This window comes from Rousettus aegyptiacus, unplaced genomic scaffold (assembly GCF_014176215.1).
Source record: "Rousettus aegyptiacus isolate mRouAeg1 unplaced genomic scaffold, mRouAeg1.p scaffold_m13_p_1, whole genome shotgun sequence".
In the NCBI taxonomy this organism is placed as follows: domain Eukaryota; kingdom Metazoa; phylum Chordata; class Mammalia; order Chiroptera; family Pteropodidae; genus Rousettus; species Rousettus aegyptiacus.
Genome location: NW_023416284.1, coordinates 153131186 through 153152288, shown reverse-complemented (window position 1 = coordinate 153152288; position 21103 = coordinate 153131186). Strand labels below are relative to the sequence as shown.

Below are 21103 nucleotides of genomic sequence, written 5' to 3'. Positions count from 1 at the left end.
CATGACCTTCCCATTATCAAGTTTCCCTCTTTCTTGTCCTCATTTTTATTGCATTTAGTAACTCTGTTGATAATTTTCCTCCTCTTCCTGGTACCATTCTTTCTTAGATTTCCTCATTCTCATCTAACATATTCTTAGTCAATTGAAAGGCTCTTTTCTATATATGTTTGTACTCACGAAGGTTTTGACCTTTGTTATTTTCTCACCGTAGTTTACCTGTTCTCTCTTGGGGGAGCTCATTCATTTACATGGTTTCAAATATTATATATTAAATGTATATGGTGACTTTGAAATATTTAAGTCTACACTCCTGTCTTGAATTCTAGACCCATGTATTCATGTCATATTTAGCATAACTATTTGGATGTTTTATGGAGGACTGATATCACTTTCTTCTCTTTCTAAACCTGTTTTTCCCCCTTTTAGAATCACTTAAATACAAGGAAAATTCATTATATACACAGATACATGAATTAGGAACTTGATAATTTTCTTACTCTTTCATGGTCCACATGCAGTCCTGTCTCAGGCATATTGATTTTATTTTCTTAAAGATTTATTTTTATCTATCTTCTCTTCTCTTCTTTTTGCAGATGCTTTTGTTCATGATTTCTTTGATGAGTCTTTTTACAAGCCATGACCTTTCATCCACCTTTTATAAAAGCTGCTATCAGAGTCAGCTTTACACATACATCTTTTGAGTGTTACTTTCCTGCTTAAAACCCTTTAATTTTGTCTCAGTAAGGCCTATATTCCTTCTGCAGTTAAATTTTCCATGATCTGCCCTTATACTCTCTAGCCTCTTATTTCTTCCACTTGTCCAACCCATTCTCTGTTCATTCCAGACCATTTGCCATATTCTGAAAGCTTGTTATTGGTTTTTGACACCAGTAAATAGTTCAAAGTCTTGTGTAAGACAGATACTCAATAGATCTTGAATGTATGGACGATGAGTGGTGAATGATATAATTTAGAAGATTTTTATTTCTGAGAAATTCTAATTTCATTTGCTAACATGGTTATAAATATGGTCTTTTGTAACACTGATTTTTAATTGGTAAAATTAAATACTAACAAATATTTTCTATTGATTTCCTTTCTCTCCTAATTTACTCTTGAAGTCTCTCTCGATGACAGAAGATAACTCTGACAATCTTAGAGTATTTGTTTTAAAATGAACACCGTATGCATATGGCACCTTTCTGATTATTAAATTTTATAATGAATGCTCTCCCCCAGAGATTTAGGTGTTAAATAGGAGAATGGAAAAATATCGTTTGTTTGTTTTTTAAATTTACACCAAGTGTCTCCACTATCGACTGCAAACTTGTTTAATGTTCAGAAGGGAATGAAGACAGGTACTATAAAACATAATGGCATTAAAATAAATGTAATTGTTTGCGTCTCTCTTAAGGGAACAAACAGAAAACTTTCTACTACTCAGGACAAGAATTACAATATATTTCTTTCATCCACTCACTGTGCCTTTTGGGAAGATTATTGATCTATACACATGGCAGAAAGCTGTTTCCCATAAAGCTGAAGAATAGAAAAGGTATGTTTAATTAGAATAAATGAAGCTGTTCAGATATGATAAAATTTATGTACTATAAATTATTGGAACTTGAAGATTTTGCATTGTCTTTTCTAGAGTACTTAGCAACATATCTTTTAGTCTATTGATGACTTGTATACCTTGAAGTGTTACATTATTTTTTTTTCAGCATATGCTTTTCCTTCATGTGTAGGTTTTTTGTTTTTTGGTTTTTTCAATCCAGGTTTCAATGCTTACTTTATTTCTCTCTGCCTTTCAAAATCCTAGACATACTGAGTGATCCAGATCTGGATTTAGAATAGAAGACCTTATTTAAATTCTAGTTCCCTATGAACTAGCTATTATCTTTTGGGCAAATCACTTAAGTATTTTTAAATTTTCTTTGTCTATAGAAGTGAAATAATGATATCACTAATGCTGGGATCACAGAATTTTTGGGTTGATTACAAACATGAGGTTTGAGAATACTGTTTTATAAACTGCAAAGCCCCTGTGCCGTTTGATATTTTACTATCTTATTGTTACTCTCAATTCATTTTTAAAGTTTTCTCCATCAAACTTTAGCACATGCTTTTAGTTATCTTCTTTGCCTCCTTTCAAACTTTAAGTCTATACTAGGAACAAAGTATGGAGATCAGAAAACTTTTTTTGTAATGTGCCAGATAGTAAATATTCTGGGCCACATACTGTTTCTGTTGCATATTTTCTGTGTGTATTTGTGTGCACACATGCTCACATATGCAAAAAAGAGTTACCATAGCAGGCCTGAGACTGCCATCTTGCATTGTTAGACCTTGGATGGCAGCTGGGAGCTTGGATATCTATTCCCAGAATGGATAGGAATGGCTCACTTTGCCTAAACTCTTTGTATGCACAATGTGGTTTATGTTGAATACCTGCTTTCCTTCTGGGTATCTGGAATTCTGGTTATGTGTTAGGCAAAGGTGCTTATGCGATCAAGCCCCAATGAAAACCTTGGACACTGAGTCTCTAATGAGCTTTCTTGGTAGATAACATTTCATGTGTATTGTCACAATTCTGTGTGACTCCATGGGGAGAGGACCCTTGAATGCTTGCACCTAGTTTGCTCTCGACTTCACTGTGCTTACACTCTCCCTTTTGATTTTACTTTGTATCCTTTTGTTGTAAAAAAGAAAAAAAACGTAGCTGGGATTACAACTATATGTTGAATCTTGTGAGGCTCCTTAGTAAATCCTCGAATCTGGGAATGGTTTGGGGAATATCTGACACATTTTACATATCTTTACAAATTAAAAAAAATATTCTTAGCTTGTGAGCCTTACAAAATTAGATTATAATGGCTAATGTTTGCCAGCCCTGTTACAGAGTTATCTTCATTTTGAACACTTTTTTTTGTACTATTTTTTTAGTTGTTTTATATACCGGCATCTTTTCTCCTTAGTTAGGCCGATCGTGAGCTCCTTGAGAAAAGAAACTGTTTTATGCTCTTCTCTTGTATTTCCCATGTTAATGTAATTCTAGGCTTAATGAGCACTCAATAGAGAATTGCCTTTCAAAAAAAGAGCTGTCATTTTATAGGATATTGTTAAACTTTTCAGGAGTAGAAAAATTAACATATACTTACGATGTTATTGCAGGTATTTAACTGTTTATATGTCTGTCATCTGTAATTTAGCACTTTATGTTAACTTTTAACATATATATTTTGGCCTATCAAATATTGCAGGTCATCTCTAAACTCAGTTTTGAAAGATCTATTCTACTGTAATAGCATAGGTCAGTGTTTACCTTTAAGTTTCACATGTGCTTTCACTACAATCTTTTTATGTGAATATTCTGTAGCAGGGATTGGTAAGCTATACTCTATAGGCCAAATCTGGTACACTGTTTTGTATGGCTTGTGAGTTAGGAATGGTTTTTATATTCTTAACTTACGGGAAAAATTTAAAGGAGAATATTTTGTGATATATGAAAAATATATGAATATCAATTTGGTGTATATAAAGTCTTATTGGAAAATGGCCACAATTGTTTATTTGCATATTATCTATGGCTGCCTTAGTACTACAACATCAGAATGATTTATGAAAAAAACTTTTTGGCCACAAAATCTGAAATAGTTACTATCTGGTCCAGAAAAAGTTTTTGACCTGTGTTCTACGGTGCTATATAGATAACTTAGCTGGACAAACATGTTAAGCTGAATTGTGTTACTTCTAATTGAATAAAATCAAACAGTCGTGATCCGATTCATAGATCTGCCTATGGTAGGTTTATATTAAGTGATTCGTTCAACATAATTGGTAAAACTGCACTTTCACATGGTATCTGCTGCATCACTTACCTTGCCACCTTTTAATTTACTATGTTTAATTTGTTCTGGAATCTTCTGTCTTAGATTATTAGCCCCTTTCTCCCTGATTGTACCACAGTCGCTGTGAAAACTCAGAATTGGGGGATGGAAGCTCAGTTAAATTTTTCTAAGTTGTAAGCCTGTGCTAGAAAATAATTGCTTTTCTTTTTCTTTTTTTTTGAAGATTCAGTATCTCTTACAGATCTTCTGGTACTCTTTACCCAACTTATTTATTATGCACCAAGTTGTCCAAAGATGACGTCAGCTCCACGTTTAGGTAATTCTGCTTCTATTTTAAATAGAGAAATAGAAAACATCTAAAAATATTCAAATATTCTATTGTCTAGATGTTTTGAGTGACCTAGTTTAGTAGAGACATTTCATAAAAGGCAGTACTATTCATAACAAATGACATTGCTTCTGGAAGTAAACCATGAAATTTAAATTTGTTCATTGATGTTTTAAGATGTTTCTAATCTACTGATTTTTTTATTTAGAATTAATTTTTCTGAGAATTTTAATATTCTTTATTAAGATAAAGATTTTCTTAATTAAGAAATGCTATTAAGGGAAGTTCGATTGATAGTAACTAATGTAATCTTTCTTGCTATTCTTTATCCTTTATGTTTTCCTCGTTGTTTTGATTAGCTTGCTTGTTTCAGCTCACATCCAAAACTTTAGGATCTTCACTTATTGAAGAATAAAGCCAAAAAAAAAATCAAGTTTTTCAGTAAAATGCTTTTTAGTGTTTAAAAAGTATTGTAAATATTAATATTTAAAAGATAACATAATTTTTTGAATATTAGTGAAAGTTTCAAAGTGAAATACTTTAACAAAACATCTTCATAATCTCTAGACTCATAGTGTCCTAAACCTGGAAGTTACCCTAGAAATGCTGGCATAAATTCTGAGAGGAACTCAAGTGAATCACAGAAAAAAAGTGGTTTGGGCCTTATATTAGAGCTATGATATTACATCTATCAATTGGTAGGTTTTATCTATGCAGTCATAACACCTTATTAGTCCTAAAGATGGCTTTCAGACTTCTTTCTGCCTTTACAGCATTTACATGTATAAATTACTAGGGGAAGTCCCCCTGCTATATATTCCTACAACATCCTGTACTTTCTTAATGAGAAAAAATTTCCTTCTTTGTTATAATTACTTCCTAGTGTCTTGGTTTACAACCTAGCGGATTGTTTTTTGTCTTATTTACTTTTGTCTACAGTGCCTACACAGTGGCACATTGTAGGTACTCAAAAATAGTAGCTAATTGGATGATTGAATGAATGGCCATACGCTCATCAATAATCTCTCTCGTTGCAAACGGTTTCTCACCAGAGCTGTTTGGAAAAAAAATTACTTAATTTTATTTCTATTTCTTTTTGTCACATATTGACTTGAAGCCTTAGTATATTCATGGAGAGTCAAATATTGTAACATAAATTTAGAACTTTGATGTTATTTTAGTATTGTATTTTACTAAGACAACTTTACATCGCTAACCTTTGGTTCCTCATTCTCTTCATGTAAAACATTATGTTTTCCAAGATTATGTCAAATAATTTGAAAATACATTGATTTATGAAACTAAAAATATTACATTTTTTAAATGACTTTTCCTATTGTTACATTTTAGTGTGTTTGTGTTTTCCTGTATATATTTTAAACGAAAATCTCAAAAATGCTCATTCATTTCAGTGGTTTTATGGTATCACAGGAAGCATATAGTATATATAAGAAAGGTTCTCCTCTCCTCTGCCTTTTTTTTTGGCCATTATTTTGTTTTAATCACTGTTTTTCTACCATTATCAACACTTGAATACATTTAAGGAAAATAAAAGTGAATATTATATATAATAATAAAAGCAGAAGTAAGTATTTGCTAAGGAAAGAAAGGTTGTAAATTTGCTTTATACCATGCCGTCGTTGTCAAGAAGTGGTTTAGTGTCAAACCATAAATGATCTTATATTGTTGTCTTTTAACATTCATGTGTTACTTATTCACTTTTAACTTGATATATTAAGCTAATTGATATCTCCTTAAGTTTCTGGTTATAATTTGGTAATACCTCATTCTTTGGGCATTGAGTTGTGTGATTTTTAAGCCATTTAACCTTGTTGATGAACTTTCTGTAATAGCAATAGCTAACCTATAAGTAAAAGATATGTTGACTACTTAATGTTTAAAGTTAAAGTTAAAAAAAATGTACTTCTTGATTTACAGAGAATTATGCTCCTGCAAGTATGGTGACTGAAGTTCTGCGCATACTCTGTGATCACAAAGAATGTGCAATCGAATGCTTATATAACAACACTGTTGTTGAGGCACTTCTTCAGCCCATGCATAATTTAATGAAAGGAGCTAAGGTTCGTATTATTTACTAAAGAGAAGAAGTCTCTTATTTGGGTATTAGTGAATATTTAGTAGGACTTTATTTCTAAATTTTATGTATTTGAAATATTTTATTACACCATCTTTCCACATATGAACATATTTTATTCTGACAGATTTTTTATTTTTTATTAAGTTATAGTTTATGCAGTCAGTTGATTTATTAGTATGACATTGTGGGAGAAAAATACACATAACATCTTAAAAATTTTTTTTTCTCTAGTTAGGCTTAGCTATGCTGATTGTAAGGACTGAGAAAAGTTATTCTATTAAGAAGCTATTTGTCTTGTAAGTCTAATAAACCTTGTAAATGTTTTATTTGTTTTAATGGAAATTTTATAGGAAATTTCAGAAATTTTATTTTTCTGAAGCGCTAACTCTGTTTTATATGAAGAACTAATATTACTTGAGGAAAAAAGCTTATAGACATCCAATTCTAAACATTTGTATGTCTCTCTATAGTTGTATGGTATATTCTCTCACGTTATATAATTCAGTCCTCACAACTGAGGTGCAAAGAAGTGACTTCGTAAAGGTCAGATATATAACAGAATTGATACCACTACTAGTACTGCTAAGATATCCTTCCACTTCTATGACTTAAGCTTCTGAAGAATGACTCAAAGCTTATCAGTAAGCTAAGGCATTTTGCCTTTTGTGTTATGTAGTGGTTTTATTGATATCATCTCCTTTCTACACCTATCCCTTAATGCACTGAGCAACTGCTCACCTATTCGTGGATTCATTATTCATTGTTCATTCAGAAAACATTAAGCATGTATATGAATATAGTACAACGTATGGAATTCTGGGAAATAAAGGGAGTATAATAATAAATTATTTTGATGACTTATAGTTAACCTTGGTAAAACAAATTAAGTAGAGAAGAAACAAATAGAATACTTAATACAGCTTAATATAATAAAATGCCATAACATAAATAGTATTGTGAAATATAATCATAACTTTCTTTTTGTTGTGGTAATATAACTTCATTAAACTACACTACTGCCCTTGAATTTTAATCTGTGCTATGTTAGCATGTCATAAAATCGTATAATTTGTTATCTTTTTAATACACAGTCTGCTTCAAATTGCTCTGAAACAGCTTTAATTCATATAGCTGATATTTTGGCAAGAATTGCATCCATAGAAGAAGGACTTACCTTACTTCTTTATGGAGAAAATATGAACTCTTCTGAAGAAAAATGGTATGTGTTTTTAATAATTTGCAGAGTTTTTCTCAATCCAATTCAAAATTTCCAAAATGTCATGCTATATGTTAATGAAAATCTGGGTAACTATTCTAGGTAGAGTCAGGTTTCCTGACTAGCCACTAATAACATGTTAGATTATGTTCAGAAAGTTGAGAGGATATTCAGGATTGTGGACTTTACAGGCAGAGCAGGCTTTGATATCTGTAATTTAAAAACGAGAATAGAAAGTTTCACTCTAGATGGGATCTTTTTGCTCCCTTGGACTTTTCTATTTTAAGCTCCCAAAGCCACACATAAATGATTCAGGTCAAACCTCAAAAAATGCCACAAAAAGGAAAAGCTAACTACTTCTCCATCTTCCTCTGTACCCTCACTTGATTCCATCTCCTGGCTCAACCAACAGTAACATTTTGGCTCTGCTTCTAGACTTCTCTGCAGTTATGATGATGTATCAAACATATGTTCATATTCATAGAATTTTTATTCCCTCTTTACAAAAATGGTATCATATACATTACTCTGCAGTTTTTATGTATAATCATGAGCATCTTGCTAGGTAAATACAGAATGAAACACTATTCTTAACAATTCCATAACACTTTTTGATATTGCTTTTTACCTTAATTTTTTCAGACTTTCCCTCAACTAATGGATATCAGGTAGTGTCTAGGATTTTGCCCCCATAAATAATGCCATAATAAATGTTCTTTTACTTTATCCTGTTATGTGACTGATTACATTAATTGATTTTTGAATATTGAACCAGCCTTGCATACCTAGAATAAAACCCATTTGGCTGTGGCATATAATTACTTTTATACATTGTTGGATTTGATTTGTTAATATTTGTTGAGAATGAGTCTATATTTGTGAGGGATCGGTTTGTAGATTTTGTAACGTCTTTTTCTGATCTTGATATTGTAATGCTGACCTTATAATGAATTAGGAAGTACTCCTCTTTCTATCTTTTGGAAGAGGCTGTAGAGAATTAGTATAATTTCTTCCTTTAAATGTTTGATAGAATTCACTAGTGAACCTATTTGGGCTTGGTATTTTCTGTTTTGGAAGATTATTAATTGATTCGGTTTCTTTAAAAGATATTCACAATGTTAATTTTCTCTTGTGTGAGTTTAGGCAGATTATATCATTCAAGGAATTGGCCAACTTATCTAGGTTATTAAATTTGGGGCACAGATTGTTCATAACAGTCCTTTTAATATTCATGGGATTTGTAGTGGTGGCCCCTTTTTTATTTCTGATATTGATAATTTGTGTCTTTTTTTTTTCCCTTTAACCTTGCTAGAGCCTTATCGATTTTATTAATCTTTGAAAAGACTAGCTTTTGGGGTTCCCCCCCCCCCATTGATTTTCTGTTTTTAATTTGACCAATATTTATGGGTCTGAGGGCATATTTTCATGATTTATATTATTTTAAGTTTGTTAAAGTATGTTTTATGGCCCCAAATGTGGTCTGTCTTGGTGAATGTTCTTTGCGAACTTTAGAAAAAAATGTATATTCTGCTTTTGTTGGATGTCAGTTTTATCCAGTTGATTGATGTTGGTGTTCAGTTCAGCTATGTCTTTACTGGTTGTCTTCATGCTGGATCTGTCAATTATTGACAGAAGGATATTGAAATCTTCAGCTATGTTAGCGAATTGATCTGTTTCTCCCTGTAGTTCTTCTCTTCCTCTTTGGAGTTCAATCAGTTTTTGCTTCATGTATTTTGACACTGTTAGTTATATATACATTAAGGATTGTTGTGACCTTTTGGAAAATTGACCTTTTTATTATTATGTAATGCCCCTCTTTGATAATTTTTCTTGCTATGAAGTCTACTCTGTCTAAAGTTAATATAGCTACTCCAGCTTTCTTTTGATTGTCAGCATGGTGTATCTTTGTCTATATTTAAAGAGGGCTTTTATAGACAACATATAATTAGGTCTTTTTAAAAAATCTATTTGAGAGCCTGTCTTTTAATTACTATATATAGATAGTTGACATTAGACTATATATAGATAAATGACGGTAACCATATTTGTTACTGTTTTCTACTTGTTGCCCTTGTTCTCTTTCTCTTTTTTTTCTTCTATTCCTTTTCTGCCTTATTTTATTTTTTATTCCATCATATATGTGTGTTAATCTCTTTACATCTGAGAATATTTTGTCCTTCTGATAACAGTCACACAGGACTGAGGTCTTTAAATGGTTCACTGTTTAATCTTTGCAGTAGCTAAGCAGCGGGGGCAGGGGGAGGGTCTCTGTGGACATCTTCATTATATAGATGGAGACGTTGAGGCTTGGATTTCCTTTAGTATAAGGGGAGTGATTTTTTGTTGTTGTTTCTTTCTGTTTATTTTTGACTTATTTCACAATAATTATTATTATTATTATTTCTGCCTACAAAGATAACACATTTTTCCTGGCAATGAGCTTGGGAAGGAGGGAGGTGGCAACAGTAACTAAGTTGAACAGCAGCTTGGAATGAGGGTTAGGCGCAGAAGCCCTGGTTCAGACCACTTGTGTTTGTTTATATCTCAGCTCCACCACCCAGCCATTGCACTTCTCTGGGCCTGAATTTCCTCACCTTTGAATTAGCGGTAATCAGCACTACTGTCTTCACAGGGATATGGAAACTTTAAACATGTTACCATATGTTGAGGCACTAAAAGCTAGCTTTTAGTGTGCACACATAGCATGTGCCTTATAGAAAGTGGGCTGGTGCTGTGTGTAGTGTTTTTTTAAGTATCAAACAGGTTCTGTGGATGATAAACTTTCTGAAATCCTACCTATCTCAGGTGGAATAAATACATTTGTGTACTTGTTTGATAGCTTGGTTGGGTGGAGACCAAAGACGTGGTTACAGTGTCTTCCTGCATAGGCTATTATCAAGTCCTATGTCTCAGTTTCTTCTTTTCTAGGAGGCTTTTTCGCATCTGAAAGTTTCTAAACCTGATGTTTCATGAGTATTAACTTGTTCTAGGCCTTTTTTACTTTTCTTGGGCTTTAGCTGGACAATTTTAGGCTGAAGACTTAAATCCCTTGGCATAGGGGGACTTTGCTTCTATTGGGTGTTTGATCATTTCTCTGCTTCTGCTTTCTCTTTCTTGTGTTCCTGTGAGTTGGATGCTGAATTTCCAGGAGTGAGCCTCTGGGTCCCTAGCTTTTCCCTCATAGTTCTACTTTTCAGTCTCTTTGTTTTGCACATAGAAGATTTTTTCGAATTTACTTTGATAATTATTTTTACTTTCTAAGAGATCTTGTTCTTGGTTTGGTATTTTTCATACTTGTCAAATGGGCTGGGTTTTCCTGCCTTGGGGAGTACATGACTCACTGCTAGAGCCCATGGCCAGTGGGGAGGGCTCCTCCTCCAGAATGCTGACTCCAGCCCCTCCGACTCCCTATCTAGTCAGGTGCCATGTGACTGTCCTTAGCCGTGCCTGGCTTCCAACTCTGAGCCTCTCAGGCTTCCCTTCTCCAGAACAATTCTGTCCAATAGAGCTTTATGTTATTATGGAACATTCTAGATCTGCATTGTTCAGTAAGGGTACCACTATCCACCTGTGGTTGTTGAGCACTTGAAATATGGTTAGCGTGACCAAACTAAGTCATGAATTTTATCTGATTTCAATTTAAAAAGTAAATGTGGGTAGTAGCTATAGTATTTAACACTCTAGAGAATAAACCTTTAGTTTACCAGCATGGGAAAGGGTTGTGGGATGGGAGACTTAGACCACTCCTCCTGTTTGCAGCCCCACCCGTGTCCTGCCCTTGGTGGTCCTGGTGTCTCAGACTATTGGGCTTGGGCTGTGCCTGAGTTCTGTAGCTCGGCTTCTCCTGGGCTGCTCCCCAGTTACTATGTTTCTTGCTGCTGCTTTCTACCTTTAAGTCACTGCCAACATCTTTTGGCTACTGTTTCTTCTCTTCTTTTTCATTGTGGGTTTATATCTCTTTTTCTTGATCTTTTAAAAAATTGTTCCTGTGGCTTGCAGGAAAGGTACTAACTTAAGCATGTGGTTTTACTGCCATGATTAATCTGCTTCTTGGTTATCTGTTTTTGCTTAATGGCTGTCATATCTTTCAGATCTCTCTGAGTACAGTAGTTAGCTGTTCTCATCTATTCTCAGAGTTCTCTCTTTTTTTTTTTTTTTCCTGGGATCAGCTTTTTTATGTTGTTTGGTCTTTTCATATTGCTGGTTCTGTTCATATTTAAGACAAAATGGATATAGATGATTACTCCTCCACTTATATTTTTTTAGTAAGTTGGAGAGTTTCTAGCTAGACATTTTCTGAACAGGATTCTGATTGGCAGCTTTGTGAGGAAATGTATGATTTATATTTCATAGATTCTACCAGATAATTTTCCACTGTTTTAGAATTTTAATTTCTTGCTGGCAAAAGCATGGAGTGCCTTTGTTTTCATATTTTGTCAGGACTGCACATTCAGTTTGAAAAAGTTTTGGCAACCTAATGGGTGAAAGATCTAGTTTGGATCAATATTGACCTGACTCTTACCGAATTTGAGCATCTCATTGTTCCTACAGAGATACGATTATTCATTATTTCCATTTCCTAAAAGTAATATTCCTTCTTACCTTAGTTATCCATTTTTTAGTTTGACTTTTCATTGACTAAAAGTTTTATATGCACACAGTAAACATGTAAAGTTTGTTATAAAAAGCAGCAGTTCTTCTCTTGTTCCAGAGGTAACACTTTTGGCTGCTTTCGATGTTTCCTTTAGATTTTACTTCTATATCATCGATATTATAATACCTTTTGATTTTAGTTTATACCTTTATATTTTATTGAGTTTTTACAATGATTTATCTGTTCTCATTATTCCATCTACCCATATACACACACCTGACCTCCCCATTTCCCCCACCGGTCTAGTTGAACAACAGCTTGGTTAGTCATACTATAGACACCTTATGAACAATCTTCAGAGCCCAGCCATGTGATTACTTTTCTTTCACAACTTCTTGTTATCTCTGGTGTTAATAATTTTTTCTGAGACCAGTCAAGTAGGTGTAGAAAGTAGAAGCTGTGCACATCTCCTTTTGTGACCACACCAAAATTATAACAAAACTACAGAGCAACCAGCATGCAGAGTCACCTGAGGTCTGGCCAAACAGAAGCCCTACAGCTAGGGACGAAAATAACAGGTTACATCAAACTGATAAAAGGGGCAGACGTGAAATGGCCTGGTTCCACAACCATGTGTGGCAATCGAGAATTGGGAGGCTATATTGGCTGTGGAGCCACCTCTCCCCACCCGAGGAGTAAGAGATCCCGGCTCCACCCTGTGCTTACCAGCCTGGGGTTCCAGCACTGGGAGAGAAGTCCCCACAACCACAGGTTGTGAAAACCAGCAAAGGTTGAGGCTAACACGAGGGCTGTGGAAGTTGCAGACATTCCTCTTAAAGGTTCACACCTGGCCTTACTCACTGACCAACTCACTCTCTCTAATCTCCAGTGCTGGGGCAGCTGCTCGAGGGGTGCCAGCGACATAAAGGGAGGCACTGAGATGTCATGCTTCAGGGCAAGGGCTAGAGGGACAGCTTTCTCCTGGACAGAAATGATGGAGGTATCCATTGTTCCTTTGTTGAACTGTCCCAGCAGGTGCCACCATAGCTGAGTCACCGTCATATTGGATAACACAGGTCACTCTGTCCAGGGGATTCCCTGGGACTCTCTACCTTCCAACTTGTGTGCCTGCCCAAACCACTTACAGTGGTTTATTCCATACAAATGGGCTGTCTTGGCTTCTGCTGTAGACTTTCCTAAAATCTCTCAAAGGCTCACAAAATCCAAAGAAGCAGCATCTGGCTTCAGCATACTCTGTACTCCTTGCTGAGTAGCCCCAAGCCCCACACTAGTGGCAACTGGCCTTGGTTTCTGACTTGGCCCCTCAAGGCACCTATAAGCCTAGTACAAGTGGAAGCCATCTATGAATTGCTTGATGACTCTTACTGGGTGCCCCTGAGGTGCATAGGCTGTGGCTGAATTTGGCCTGCTGGTAGACCCCTCCCAGGACTGTGCCACTGGGCCCCACAGCACACCTACTACATAAAGTCGGTCTACTAAGACCAGGGGACTTAGATGCCCTACCTAATACATAGAAACAGACATAGGGAGGCAGCCAAAATTGAGGGACAAGAAGCATATCCCATGTGAAAGAAGAGAACAAAGCCCCAGAAAAAGAGTTCACCAAAATGGAGACAAGCAATTTACCAGATGAAGAGTTTAAAACACTAGTTATAAGGATGCTCAATGAACTTAGGGGAAGAGTAAGTGAACTCAGTGATAACTTTAACTAAGAGATAGAAAATATAAAATTGGAGATAGAAAATATAATAGATAATCAGTCAGAAGGAAAGAATATAGTATCTGAGACAACGAGTATATTAGAGGGAATCAACAGAGTGGATGAAGCAGAGGATCGAATCAATGGCATAGAGTATGGGATAGCGGAGAACGCCCAATGGAACAGCAAACAAAAAAGCATCCAAGAAAATGAAGATAGTTTAAGTGGTCTCTGGGACAACATTGCATAAGAACATTGACATCATAGGGGTACCAGAAGGAGAAGGGAGAGAGCGAGGAATTGAAAACCTATTTAAGAAATAATGGAAAACTTCCCTAACATGGTGAAGGAAATAGACATACAACCCCAGGAAGTTCAGAGAGTTCCAAACAAGATGGACACAAATGGGCCCACACCAAGACAAATCATAATTAAAATGCCAACAGCTAAAGACAAAAAGAGAATCTTAAAACCTGCAGGAGAAAAGCAATTAGTTATCTATAAGGTAGCTTATTTCTTACCAGAAACTTTGCAGGTCAGCAAGGCTTGGCACAAAATATTCAAAGTGATGAAAACCTAGGACTTGCAGCCAAGAAGATTGCTTTACCCAGAAAAGCTATCATTCAGAATCAAAGGATAGAAAAAGAAGTTTCCCAGACAAGAAAAAGCTAAAGAGGTTCATCATCCCCAAGCCAGTATTACAGGCAGTATTGGAGGGACTTCTTTAAGAAGAAGAAAATAATGTGTATCAAAAATATAAATAAAGAACAGCAATAACTACAAATCTATCAACAAGTACTTAAAATGAAAGAGAATTAAATGCTCCAATCTAAAGACAGAGCTGAATGGATAAGAAAACAAGATGCTTACGTAGGCTGCTTACAAGGGACTCACTTCAGATTAAAACACACACAGAGATGGAAAGTAAAGGGATGGAAAAAGGTATTACATGATGGACCTAGAGGTTATTGTGCTGAGTGGAGTAAGTCAGAGAAAATCAATTGCCATATGATTTCACATATATGTGGAATCTAAAGAAGAAAATTAAAAAAAAAAAACACTAAACTCATAAATACATTTAAAATACTTAAGAATGGTGCTTAGCACATGATAAACATTTACTGTGTTCTTTACCTGTTGCTATTATTACTATTAAAGTGTCCCACTTTTGAAATTGGAGGAACTAAATACCTTTAATAGACTAGGGAAGGTATAACACATACCAGGAACAGAGAACTTGAGATTAAGCGAAGTTGCATATGGCCCTGGACCCATTGGGTCTACAACCTTTAACTGTATAAGTTTTGTTGCTTTTTCTATCTTTATATTCTTTCCTTTATTCTACTGATAGTGCTCTCATTATTAGACATCTGCACATGGGAGGGAATAAGCATATTGACCTGTCAGAGAAAAGCTAGAGCGGGACTAAAAAGTAAGATAAACAAATGAGTTTGTGATAAGGCTAGACTCTTAGGTAGTATTTTTTAAAGTCATGATGTATAACCTTGGAATCACTTTTAGGTATCACCCTTTAGTTCTACAGGTGCTCATGTAATTGCTCAGTTTTCGAAAAAACTTCTTGATGAAGATATTTCTATTTTTTCTGGATCGGAAATGTTGCCTCTGGTTAAAGGAGCTTTTATTTCTGCGTGTCGCCAGATATATGGTACATGTGAAGGCTTGCAGGTGTTAATTCCTTATAGTTTGCATGAATCTATAGCAAAAGCGTGGAAGAAGGTAAGTATTTTCAAGATTTTCCTTTTTTTCTCTGCAATTCTTTATTTCAAATATAGTCACTATTATAGTGTCATACTGCAGTTAAAATATTTTACTAGGGGCAAATATGATTTATTTAGCATCACAGTACTCTAGGGTACATAATACTTTTAATTTGGTAGAGTATGGCTTTAGGACCTCCTCTCCTCCTGGGACACAGTTCTAGGACCTAGCTGAGTACTATAGTCTTCTAGCAGGACAGGCTTTAGACAAATTATCTTTGCATAGAATGACATTCCTCTTTGAAAGTTATTTCTGAGCATTTTTTTTTTAATTTTTTATTAGTTTAAAGTATACAGTGCATCGATTAGGTGTCTATATAGGTAGTAAAATGATCCCCGCAATTGCTCCCTCCCTCCCCTGACCCTCCACCTAGCCAATGTGTTAATGCTAATTGCATTCCTTATGCCATGCTTCGCATTCATTCCCCTGACTGTCCTCAGCTACTAATCTGTACTTTTTTAACCCTCCACCCCATTCTCCCAGCCCTCCAAACTGCTCTCCCCTCTGTCCGTCACCAAATTGTCCACTGTATTTGTGAGTCTGTTTTTGATTAGTTTGTTTTTTTATTCCTTAAATTCTGCAAATAAGTAAAGTCATATAATGTTTATCTTTCTCTGTCTGACTTAAATACCTTCTAGGTTCATCACAGCAATGTCTTTTTCTATTCCCTTCCTTTTCATATGTAGAGGTCTTGTTTTTTTTTTTTTTTTATCATTATAGCCACTCCATCTGAGCTTTTTTTAGACAGCTGGATTTTTTATTATGGTCTCTGGAGATCACAATGTGTCAATAGTCAAATATATATCAATGGACTGTCTTTTTCCCCTGATATATGCTTTATTAGTGAAATACTTTATATTATATTTAAGAACCAAATTTAAATTTTGAAGATAATTTAAATTACATGAAGGATCAAATATAAAAATGTAGCATGAGGTCTTATGAGTAATGCTACTAGTAAAAAAAAAAGAAAATTGTAAATCTGTTATATTCTAGACAAGTTTGCTATCAGAAAGAATTCCTACTCCAGTAGAAGGTTTGGATTCTGTTTCTTCAGTAAGCCAGGAATCCCAAAACATGTAAGTACAATTGATTAAACTCATATTTTTTTTAACATTTGCTGAAATAATTTAAAAATGAGAATATAATAGAATACTATAGCAAAAACATTTTACAGGAAGGTAAATGTATACATGTAGGATCAGGGAAAATTATATCCAGGAGGAACTTCAGATATTATGTAATATTTGTGCCTTTAAAATATATCTAGCAATATTTATTATTCTTGCTTTATCCTGTATTTACAGTTTGGGTTAGAAACTTGACATATAATAGTGTTTCCAAAAAATTTGGAGAATTACCAAATACTAAAAATGGAAAGCTAACTAGGAAGTTCAGGAGAAAGTGTTTTTAAATGCCAATGACGTTCATTTATATTTAAACTATGATTTTTCAAAATATGTGGAGATTCCTTTTAATTGGATTTTGGCATAGAAAAATTATTTAAATCCATATTTATACCAATTTCTAATTTAAATGTCTCCATGTTTCTTCACAGATATAAGATGTGGAATCAGATTAATGGAGAAGATATATATTTTTTAAACTTAAGACTAGGTGACATATGTTTTTGGATTCTCTTCTTACTTGAGTGTTGGCATAGACTAAATAGATAATAATTAGCAGACTCTTAAGGGATATTCTTAAGAGAAATCCAAAAACTAATATTTCTTTTTAGGTAGGCATAGTTTAACTAAAAGAAAAGTAACCAAATAAAACACCTTTTGCATTTCCTTAACAGTGTAGTAGTTCAACAGATAATTATAGCTAATCTTTAGAGAATTAACGTTTTTCTTTTTTCTTATCTACTTGTCATAAACTTAAATCAACCGCCACTTTTTTTTTTTTTAACTCACAAGGGAGTGAGTAAAAACATATCTATAATTCACTTTTGAGATAATTTTTAGATTTTTTTTGGAAGTCTATAATTTGTCTTTTGTTTTGTTTTGTTTTCATTCATGCATTCATTTTGCACTTATTCATTCAGCTGTTTATTGGACCAAGTTCTTTCCTGAGTTCTGAGGATACATATATACTTTAGAAAGCTTATTGTATAGTGTAGAATACTAATAAATTAATACAATGTGCTGTGATAGTATGCTAAATTTATATGATAGAGGTCATGCAGGGTCCATTGGTAGTGAACTTGGGGAAATCTTCCTAGAAGTTGTTGTTAAACTAAGTGAAAAAGAATACTTTGATATTAGTAGTTTAAAAAGGGGAGAACATTATTCTAAGTAGAAGAAATGGTGTGGTCAATAGGCTATAAGGAAAAGGGAACATGATTAATGTACTTAACATATTTTACTGTCAGCAATATTTTAAAATTTTCGATGGTAGAGTCTGAGGGAGCTAATAAATTATACTCCACTCCTTTCCTCCTGAGTTTTGAACCAATTAATAGAGATAAAAAAAAAAAAGTCAAACAAATCAAAACACTGAATAACATAAGTTTCCTAAGACTGAACTCAAGAATTTGATTTATCCATTTCTATCACAATCAACAGTGGAAAGCTATAGGAGTCCCTCTAAGACAGAGCTTACAAAGGTGACAGTTACATAGTAGAACAGAGCATAATGTGTGCTTACTACAGGTAGCTGGATCACAAAGAGGAAATGGACTTGGGGAGAGGCATTGCTCAGGTCATCCTCCAAATCTCCTGTGTCCTTTCTTCTTCCATAGGGAGGAGTAAGTGATTAAGTGGAAAGAGGCAAGCAGTGTTAAAATGGGAACTGTACTTGATAGGGAAACTAGATGGGGAAAAGGAGATTCCCCCAACATCTGATATTAATATCTTTGAAACAAAAGATTTAATAAGAGTTTTTGGTAATAGTCAAAACTGTTGATTTCAGTGTTGTCATAAAAATCACATTACCTCATAGAAAGAATTAAGTGTCTTTTGCTCTTTTGAGTTAATTGAAAAGTTGGTATGAGATGGGCATTATACGTTTCTTTGTAGTTTGGTAAAGCTTGAGTGTAAAACCATCTGGGCCAATTAAGTAGACTGAGTCTGATGCCAACACATAGTACACTTCTCCTTCTCCCTTCCCCTCAGCACTCTCTCTGTTAAATGGTAGTTTCTCTGAGTACAAAAGTTTTGATAGACAATTATTTTTCATCAGTATTTGAAACTATTACCGCACTGTCCTCTGGAATAAGTAGTAACTGATAAATCTGTCAGTATAGTTGGCTTTATTTATAGGTCATATCTTTTCTCTCTCATAGCTTTTAATTTCTTTTTTTGGATGTTTGCTATTTATTTATGATTTAAGTTTGTCTTCCTTGGTACCCTAGACACTCTTTTATTCTCTAGCCTGGATTAGTGTCTTTCCTTAAATTTAGAAAATCCTCTAGATTTTAAAAATTATTTTCTTTTCAAATATTCTTTCCATTTTCTTCTCTTGGAACTTTTATTAGATATATATTGAGATCTTTCAGTCTATGTTCTATGTCTCATCTGTTTTTTTCAAACATTTCTTATCTAACTATCATTCAATTCTTTCCTTGACCTTACCTAGACTTTATCCTGTCTGCTTTTTACATAGCTATTTTTTTAAATTTTCAAGTTCTCCAATAGGTTTTTTTTAATCTGTTTTTATTCATTCCTGCTCTTTGTTTCACAGTTTTAATGGAATTTTTAAATTTTGCTTTGATCATCATATTAATAAAATTATTTTGAAGTCATTCTTTCTCAAAATTAGTTAAACTGAAATAATTTCATTTGATGAATATTGATTTTTCTGGGTCTTAGCTTTAGATATTTTTTAAAGTTTAATTTCAAATCCATTTTTAAGTGAGAGTTTTTTCCTTCCCTACTTTCCTCCCTCCTTCCTTATTTATCCCAATTTCTATTACTGTGTTCATTTTCCCTGTTCAGCATTTATATGGTTTTTCTCTTTTACCCTCATGTTTTAAATAAATGTTGTATAGGCATTGAGGCTCCTGTCAGTGATAATGGAGATATTACAGATATAATTAAAGAATTGGAAGATGAACTGATTATCTGTTCATTTCCGAAAATGAGGATTTATCTGTATTCTTCTGTCACCCTAGGCTTATGGCTTATCAACAGTCCCAGTTTTATACATATATGTATATTTTGTTCATTATATATAATATTTTCTTTATATAAATTTATTATATATTTTAATTTCAATTAAATATATATTTACTAGTCTATGCAGTCTTTACCTTGTACTGGTCTTGTGTCCCATATGTAACTCTTAGCTTTATAGTCTCTTGGAGCCAAATTTGGCTTCCATTGCCTATATTGCCTCAAAACAGGTCTAACTTCTTTGTGCTTATGTTCTCTTTGTTCAAGGTGATATTTATGTTGTATTTGAACATGGTTGTATCTTTGACAATTGCTGATTAGTGCAGAGGGATATATGTCAAAATAATAATTTTTTTTTTTTTAAATCAGAATAGTCCTAGATTTCAAATTTCTCTTAAATTCAGTTCCAAAACAGACTTCTGAAATTTCCTTGGGGTGCTGAGGGAGGCACACTTTTTACAAGCTCAGTTCCACTGTACACATAAACATTTGATTTTAATCTCCGTTTTTTTCCAGACAACTAGGAATATCCTGTATATAGTACATTTTCTCTTGCTTCTGGTACTTCTGAATGAAGTGCTCATATCCCTTCCTGTGTTTCCACATTTTTAGCTCTTACTCTTCTATTATTAACTGTGTGTGTCTTCTGTTTCAAGTCCCGACCCCACTGCTCCCCTCCACCCTGCCCCCCGCCACTCTGTAGAGAATATTAGTGGCCTTTCTTTTAGAAGTGTTCTGAGGAAAAAAAAAAAAATCATTTCCAAAAGTATAATTAAAACCTGTGAAAATAAAGATAATATACCTGATATGCTTTAAAAAGTTGGAAGACAGATATTCTGTAATGAAAGGGATGTATATTTCAAAATAATGGAGAGTTTGGGCTTGAGGAATCCAGGCACGCTAGAATTATAATAAGAAGACAGAATGAATTTAAGGCATGGATAAAAGAACCTAGATGTAATAAAAATGCTGACATATGCAGTTAATATTTGATTCATTCAATGGAGGAAAATTATCGGGATAGAAGATATAAGAAAAAACAATTTACTATTAAGGAAGCTTTGCTTTTTATCATATTTTAAACATTTATTGAATACTTTCAACCCATGTGTACTCTATAAATTTAATTATCAGTAGAATTAAGCTATTTTTTTTCAGTTTGAATATAGTAAAGAAACTCATATTTTTCTTTTGTCTATTTCAGTATGGCTTGGGAAGAGAATTTGTTAGATGATTTACTAAATTTTGCTGCTACCCCCAAAGGACTACTGCTTCTTCAAAGAACAGGTGCCATCAATGAATGTGTGACATTTATGTTCAACCGATATACAAAAAAATTACAGGTATGAATTACCATCTGCCACAGGCAGAAGGAGTTTTTGTTTCTTTTAAAGCCATTAGG

At 33.9% G+C, this 21103-nt stretch overlaps 1 protein-coding gene across 6 annotated transcripts in view; it reads left to right on the top strand.

The window, feature by feature from the left end:
* TBC1D32 (TBC1 domain family member 32) overlaps positions 1-21103 on the top strand; it is a 189301-nt gene that overhangs the window by 75419 nt on the left and 92779 nt on the right. For all 6 annotated transcript variants that reach the window (XM_016153837.2, XM_016153846.2, XM_016153852.2 and 3 more), the window contains 7 exons: positions 1415-1555; positions 4075-4167; positions 6118-6260; positions 7369-7496; positions 15343-15544; positions 16583-16665; positions 20906-21044. In XM_016153837.2, the coding sequence (XP_016009323.2) occupies positions 1415-1555; positions 4075-4167; positions 6118-6260; positions 7369-7496; positions 15343-15544; positions 16583-16665; positions 20906-21044 (929 nt within the window). The remainder of the gene's footprint in view (positions 1-1414; positions 1556-4074; positions 4168-6117; positions 6261-7368; positions 7497-15342; positions 15545-16582; positions 16666-20905; positions 21045-21103) is intronic.